The 7,360-nt window shown below is 37.8% G+C and overlaps 1 protein-coding gene across 1 annotated transcript; it reads left to right on the top strand.

The window, feature by feature from the left end:
* The first annotated feature begins 428 nt into the window (after window positions 1-428).
* LOC112710521 (ATP synthase subunit delta', mitochondrial) lies at window positions 429-4,122 on the top strand. Its single transcript, XM_025762767.3, has 2 exons — window positions 429-1,039; window positions 3,623-4,122. The coding sequence occupies exons 1-2, from the start codon at window positions 782-784 to the stop codon at window positions 3,965-3,967; spliced, it is 603 nt and encodes a 200-aa protein (XP_025618552.1). The 5' UTR covers window positions 429-781; the 3' UTR covers window positions 3,968-4,122.
* The last annotated feature ends 3,238 nt before the right edge of the window (window positions 4,123-7,360 follow it).

Below are 7,360 nucleotides of genomic sequence, written 5' to 3' on the forward strand. Positions count from 1 at the left end.
CCATGGTCCACCTTCATATGCTCTTCTTGCTTCCTCCTGGCTTTTGAAGTTCAAGATAAATGAATTTGGTCCTGCATTAGTGATCACCAGACCTTGTGGATCTCCCCACATGTTAAGGATCGTTTTATGTACTGTGATCGTATTCAACACCTTTCCCGTCAACACCCGGCCAACTAACTTTTGATCTGTCTTTTCTCCATGTTGAGTTAAAGATTTTTCCAAGTCTAGAACATCCCCTTCCATGGCTGCGTTTTCTGTCCCTTCCATGACTTGTCTTGTTGAGTTGTATTACTTTTTTGTTCTGTCCCTCTCCGTTGTTTTGTGATTATCTTTGAACTTATATTTGATCTGGACTTGAGTAGTTGTTATGATTTCAGAGTTTCGCTGTCGAAGCAGTATAACTCCACTCTTGGAGAACGTGAGGCTCCACTCTTGGAGAAGTTAGTTTTTAATTTTTTTTTGGAATAGAGTCTATTCTGCGTGTCTGCACAATCTTTTGCTTTTTCATTGATATTGTAACTGCATCTGAATCCTACATTTTGTAAGAATTGGGCCCTGCCAGAACCAAAAGCCCACATTATCAAATAATGATTAGCCCTTTTTGAACAGAAAGCCCATCTTATGACCCAAATAGTTGCACGCTATACACCATTGTCGCTTCGACATTCACTTGTTCATCTTCTCTCTCTTCCTCTCTTCCCGTCTGTCACCGCACGAACCGTACAGTCGCTTTCTCTCTCCGACCCTGCGAGACCGAGCGATCCAATTCCTCCGCACCACCATGTTCCGCCGAGCATCTACCCTCCTTCGCCGCCCACTGATGGGCGCTACATCCCGCCGATTCTCGACGGATCTGCCGGCGGCGGCCGTAGAAGATTCGAGCTTCGTGGAGGCATGGAAGAAAGTGAGCCCAAACGTGGATCCACCAAAGACTCCATTGGCTTACATGAAGCCTCGCCCAGCCACTCCTTCTTCCCTTCCTTCCAAGCTTACTGTCAACTTCGTCCTCCCTTACGCTTCCGAACTCTCCGCTAAAGAGGTCACTGATACCTTCTTTCTTCCTCTTTCCCCTGCGTTTCCTTTTGTGTGCATTGATTTTCTGTCAGGGTTCTTTTTGTCTTTGTTCATACGACTGTTTTGTTTCTCGTGGCACTTTGCAGATGATTCACCAATTAATATGGAATAGGGTTATAGATTATATATTCCTCTCCCTCCAATTCCTCTCATTTCAATTGCAATCATCTGTGTTCCTCTCGAACTGGATTATAGGTCAGGAAAGATACCTAAGGAATTAATGGTGACTGATGCTGTTGTAATTTTCCCCAATTTTCACGTAATATTTATTGTTCAAATCGTCCAACCAATGTTGTAAGTGAACTTTTGCTTTAATTAGATTAGGTTCTGAATATTCTTATATGACTGCCTAATGATCCGCTAAATTCTTCTTTAGATGGTCATTTTCTGTCCTTCTGTCTTGGTGATTTCTTCTCCTGTTTGAAAGAGTTCATTTACATTTATTGTTCTTGTTTTCAATTAGTTGTGTATTGAAATGGAATGTGGTTTTTTCCTTCACTATATTTTTTTCCTCTGCCTGGCGGATTTAATCTGTATAATGAGCTGAATTGGTTATTTCCGGAAGATAAATTGTTTTATCTACGTGTTTGGCAGTCATCAACAAAAAACCTACGATTTTGTTGAATCATCATATACATGGTTCGACGATTTGATTGAGTTAAGGCCATATTGTTTCCCATAAGTTTGAGTAGTTTCAAAATGAGCAATGGACCAGTGTTTATGATAGGAAGCAATGACGTGATGTCTTTATATTCATGTAGTGTGCCCCGTGAAGTGGGAAAATACATTAGCCTTGGTTTCTGTCATTCACCTTCTAGGATCTTCTTGGATCCCGTTTCACATGCTTTTCTTGAAACTTTTCATTTAACATCTGACCTAGGCACTAGGCATATAACATGGTTTCAAGGTTGCAAGCAAGTATAGATGTTTTTTGCTATGTACAGCATTGTTATTTGTTAAATTTGGACCTGGTAACTGCCATAGAGCATGATGTGTTGCTGTTTTATTGCCCACTTTGATTTTAAAAACAAAAAAGCTGCATCATTGCGCAATCAAGCCAGAGATATTTCTAGCATTCCAAATAGCTTCCCATCTCCCTTTTTATCCCCTTTTTTTCTTGATAAAACGTTAGAAATAGAGGAATGTAGCAAAAACATCAGAAAATGGATAGCTGTCCATTAATAAACTAATAATCATTCCATATTTCAAACGGTTAGCCTGCCATCTTTGATTTTTCCATCATCTCGAAATTGTTGATTTTATAATTTATTGCTTTTTCTTCTTATCAACTTCTTTTAGGGATTGAGTCTTCTTTTAGGGATTGAGTCGTGAAAGTCGTACCGTGTAGAAATCATGATTCAGTTGCCTAATATCCATTCTTTGCAAATGTAATTGTTTTGTATATCTATAATATTATTAATTATTTCGTGACTGATTTCGAACCATCTAAATTATTGTTGAAAATCTTGCTTATCTGACTTTCCACTCATGATTTGAACAATTATTATTAAACTCTTTTTTTTTTATTGTTGTATAAATTGTGAAAAGAGTGGCTGATTGGCTATTTTATAAAAAATGTAACTAGTAAAACATTATACAAAACCCCTTCCTTCAAGCAGTTGTTTGATGTTGTATTTTGTTAACTCAATTTTGTGGTTGTCCCTGTTGTAAACTTTTAATCCTCAATTTAGTTATTTTAAAGATGTTCTGGAGTCTGTAACTCAGCCTGATGCAACTAAACATGTGAGTAGTTGATGCATTGTAATGGAAGCTTGACATTCTTGTCTGGTTTGTGTTGTTTGCTGTTGCTGTTAAGACAGCGGGCCTTGCTTAAATTATTTGCTAGTATTTGGAAATGAAATATCGTATACTAGTTTCTTTTGACACTGGTAAACTCTATGTTTTGGTTTGATTAGGTGACTACAAAAGTGTACTTGCAGATATTTTGGAAAAATAAAATACTGTGATAAACAGAAGCATTAGTATTGGTGATTTTAAGTTGCTAGCATTTGTTTATTTGCTCTCCATGCGCATGTATTGAAGAACTTTATGCACTTGGAGGGAATGCTAGGCACAGATCTTGAAGAGAAACAAGATGGGATAAGAGAACTATACTTGTCAAAAGACAAATAACAAGAGAAATATACTGTACCTTGGCCTATTTTACTTCCCAGTGCCCACACATTATCTCTTACTTTTTCTTATTGAATTCACTTGGTATTAAACTAGTCTTCCATCTATTGTACTTAATATCTCTACAAATGTGTGAAAATATATTACGGTCTTACCCCCACATCATGAAATAGTATTGATGGTTATTAGAAGTGGGTAACTTGCAACATTTGTTGCAATATTTGTTGCAATTTAGTTGTCTAGATTGACACCATGGATTCTCTCATTTTTATTGCTAGCCATCAGTTCCATCATTTTTGGGGATGCAGATTTCTAGGGGTAAAAAATAATAATAAATAAAATTCTTGATTCTTCATCCTTGGAAATGTCGTAATTTTATCTTAACTAGTCAATTAAGAGTGGAATCCATGTGTAGGTTGACATGGTAATAGTACCTGCAACAACTGGGCAAATGGGTGTTCTCCCTGGACACGTTGCAACGATTGCAGAGTTGAAACCTGGTGTCCTATCCGTTCATGAAGGCAATGATGTGACCAAGTACTTTGTCAGTAGTGGCTTTGCCTTCATCCATGCAAATTCGGTTGCTGATATAATAGCTGTTGAAGCTGTACCAGTAGATCGAATTGATGCAAACTTAGTCCAGAAGGGACTTCAAGAGTTCACTCAGAAGCTGAACTCTGCGACAACTGATTTGGAGAAAGCTGAAGCTCAGATTGGAGTTGATGTGCATAGCGCTCTCAACTCAGCACTTACAGGCTAAGTATTGTAGTTGATGTTACCTTTTATGAGTTTATTTGCACCCTCTAGCATGGCTTCGTGTCATCGATTTGTGTCTTTGTATTCAAAGTTACTGCAGATCATTTTGACCTTGTATTTCTCGGAAGAAAGTGATTTGATAAAATAATTTTTCCAAAAGCTACCATCTAGCTAAGGATTGAGCAAGACCCTTGAAACTTGAAAGAAAAGCTTAATAATTGTTGTTGATATAAGGGCAACATGAGCCGGTTCCACAGGGTGTGCCTTTGCTGGTTATTTTATAGCTTGATGCGTGTCTGCTGATAGAGATCATATACTATCAGGTTTTCTTTTTCGGACATTAAAGTACTAATTGATTGTGTTAATTCTTTTTTTTTTTCAATACCCATCGTATAAATGGTCTCTGTAAACATGATACATGATAGAACCCAATGGCATTGTTTGATCCATGTAGCTGATTCTACCTAGTGGGACAAGGTTTTGTTGTTGTTGCTGTTGTATAACTGGTGTGTTGATACTGGTTACACTTATAACCATTACTTGTTAGATTACGGAATTAGATATTGTGAGCCTGAACTCTTAGGGATCCAAGTTAGGGTCCCTCATATTTAAGGCCGAGAGCCAAGGGTATTATTAGTGGTATGGGTCCAACGTTAATAGCGGTAGGTTTGGAGTAGATGATTTTCTAGACAATCTGATCTAATTTCCGGGAGCTTGGATTGAATTAGATATTCAGTGCAAAAATATAGATACTATTTATACTACCTTTCACATCAGCGCTCTTCTTTGGAACAACTTTTGAGACATGGATGAACTGTAATACGAAAAACAAGATTGGAAAATCATCGCAATGAGTTCATCATCACATGCTAGTGGATATGAAAATGGAGGAATCAATATGTCTTCTCCCACCCATTTACAAGACCAATGAATGCCACGAATATCATAAGGACTTTGACCAGTAGATACAAGTAAGCTCATCGAAAACACCATTTGACAATGGACAGCAAACTACAACCCAGAGGCCGGATATCAAGGAAAACCCCTCCCCAAAGATCGGTGAAATTGATAAGATGGGTTAGTAAGGGAGATGAAGGTTAGTGCAGGCTATGGAGGAATTTTAAGAACATGCGCAGGAGAATGGATAGGGAGATGAAGGTTAGTGCAGGCTATGGGGAGTTTTACCTGTTCACCAAATGGCATGGGACTTGGAAACGAGGAGGCTCATTGTTGAGATGGACCCCATTGAGGCATAATGAAGGAATCAGCAGGGGCAGAATAAAACACAATACATAACCCCAACTTGAGGAATATTAATGAGATGAAGAATAGACCTTGGGAGGTGAAATTCCACCATGTTTTCGGGGAAGAAAACAAATGTGCACCCTGGCTAGTAAAGGAAAGCTTCAACCACCATAATGGGTTTAAATTCTTACACTCCACCCTTAGAACTAGAATCCTTGATTATATGCCCCCTTTAGATAATTGACTTGCCATTTCTATTTTCTACCATAGGTCCCCTTCAGATAATTCTTACACTGCCATTTCTCTTTTTTACCATTTCTCTTTCTTACGATTTCAAAGTTACAGTGCATGCAAAAGAAAAAAGTATAATAAAGAAGCTCAAGCTTTTCAAATTGTTCAAAGCATTCCTTAGTATCAAGATCAATTGGCAGTGAAGTGCATCAAAAAAATTTTGTGCAAAACTCAATGCTTCAACAATTTTTGGTCTCACTTTACGAGTGTGGCCGAGATGAGATTCCCTTCCCCACCTTTCCTTCCCCCCCCCCCCCCCCCTTCTGTCCCCTCTTCCCTTCCCTTCCCTGAACCAGCGTGAATTGAATCCCTTTTCCCTTATTCAACATTTTGTTTTGTTTTTTTATTTTTAAAGTTAGGAGTATTTTTGGAATAAAAATTTAAAATTTGGTTCAACAATTTTTGGTCTCACTTTACGAGTGTGGCCGAGATGAGATTCCCTTCCCCACCTTTCCTTCCCCCCCCCCCCCTCTGTCCCCTCTTCCCTTCCCTTCCCTGAACCAGCGTGAATTGAATCCCTTTTCCCTTATTCAACATTTTGTTTTGTTTTTTTATTTTTAAAGTTAGGAGTATTTTTGGAATAAAAATTTAAAATTTGGTAAAAATGACGATTAAAAAAAAAACTTACCTTTGAGATCATTTTGTAGTGGAAAAAGGCCGGTAACAAAATAAAATTTTCGCCTCTATATTAGGATTTAAAAATCAAAATCGTACTTAACCCTTAAAATTACTAAAAAATGCTGGTCCTAAAGTTTCTGCTCCAAAAATTAGCACATTAAGGCGGTAAATAGCCTTTCTCCATTCCTAGCTTCTAGGGGTGTGCATGGGCCGGGTGAAACCGGGTTTGATGTGACCCAGACCCGGCCCGAAATATATACCGGACCTATTTGTTAGACCCGAACCCGACCCTAGACCCGATGAAACCTATACATTTTCGGGCCACGATTATACCGGGTAAAAACCGGGTGAAAACCGGGCCGTTAACATTATATTACCTTGATACCTTCTTGTAAGTTAGCATGTAAAAATATCCAAATTTCCAAGACTCCAACTATTATTTGACATGGTAAAATTCACTTAGAAAAATATAATACGAACTAACTTTTCTCTAAAATTAAAGCATAACCATAATCAATACTAATATTGCCTAATAACACCAAATATTTAAATCAATACAAATAACACAAGATTATGTATTAATCTAAAGTCTTATGCATTTTAAATATAAAACATTAACTTATAGTCTTATATATAATGACTAGTAATACAATATTAAGGTTTACAATACTTAAATTTCACATAATAATAACCATCATCCATCACTAATAACACAAAATATTAATTGTGTATAATGATCGGGCCACCGGGCCAATTTCGGGTGACCCGAGATATGGCCCGGACCCGACCCGAAATAATGACCGGGTCTATTTTTAAGACCCATACCCGGCCCTAGACCCGATGAAATCACACCAAATTAGCCCCAAAAGTGTTCGGGACCGGGCCGGGTCTTCGGGCCGGGCCGGGCCATGCACACCCCTACTAGCTTCCCTCCATTTAAGAATCAGAGTCCCGCACATTGCTTTCAAGTTTTTTGGTAGATCCTTTTCCATTTTCGGTTATTACAGTCCTTAATCCTTATTATGTTAAATATAGGTACATATGTAAGATATTTTTATGTTTGAATAAGTTGAAATAAGTTATCTAGTTAGTGAATTTCAGTCAAATTAATATCTTTACCATTGTTAGTAAATATTAGGAGTCCAAAATAACTCTTGCTTACTAAGATATCGAATAAGCATTAACCGCAACAATGAAATTACGGCAAAGGCCTGCCATACATAAAGCATAATCACATGGAATG

The sequence above is a fragment of the Arachis hypogaea genome, chromosome 9 (genome assembly GCF_003086295.3).
Source record: "Arachis hypogaea cultivar Tifrunner chromosome 9, arahy.Tifrunner.gnm2.J5K5, whole genome shotgun sequence".
In the NCBI taxonomy this organism is placed as follows: Eukaryota; Viridiplantae; Streptophyta; class Magnoliopsida; order Fabales; family Fabaceae; genus Arachis; species Arachis hypogaea.

Excerpts from the sequence above, each read along its gene's own strand:
- LOC112710521 (XM_025762767.3), top strand. The coding sequence starts at position 782 with ATGTTCCGCCGAGCATCTACCCTCCTTCGCCGCCCACTGATGGGCGCT. Across the intron at positions 1,040-3,622 it reads CCGAACTCTCCGCTAAAGAG|GTTGACATGGTAATAGTACC; the intron begins GTCACTGATACC and ends ATCCATGTGTAG.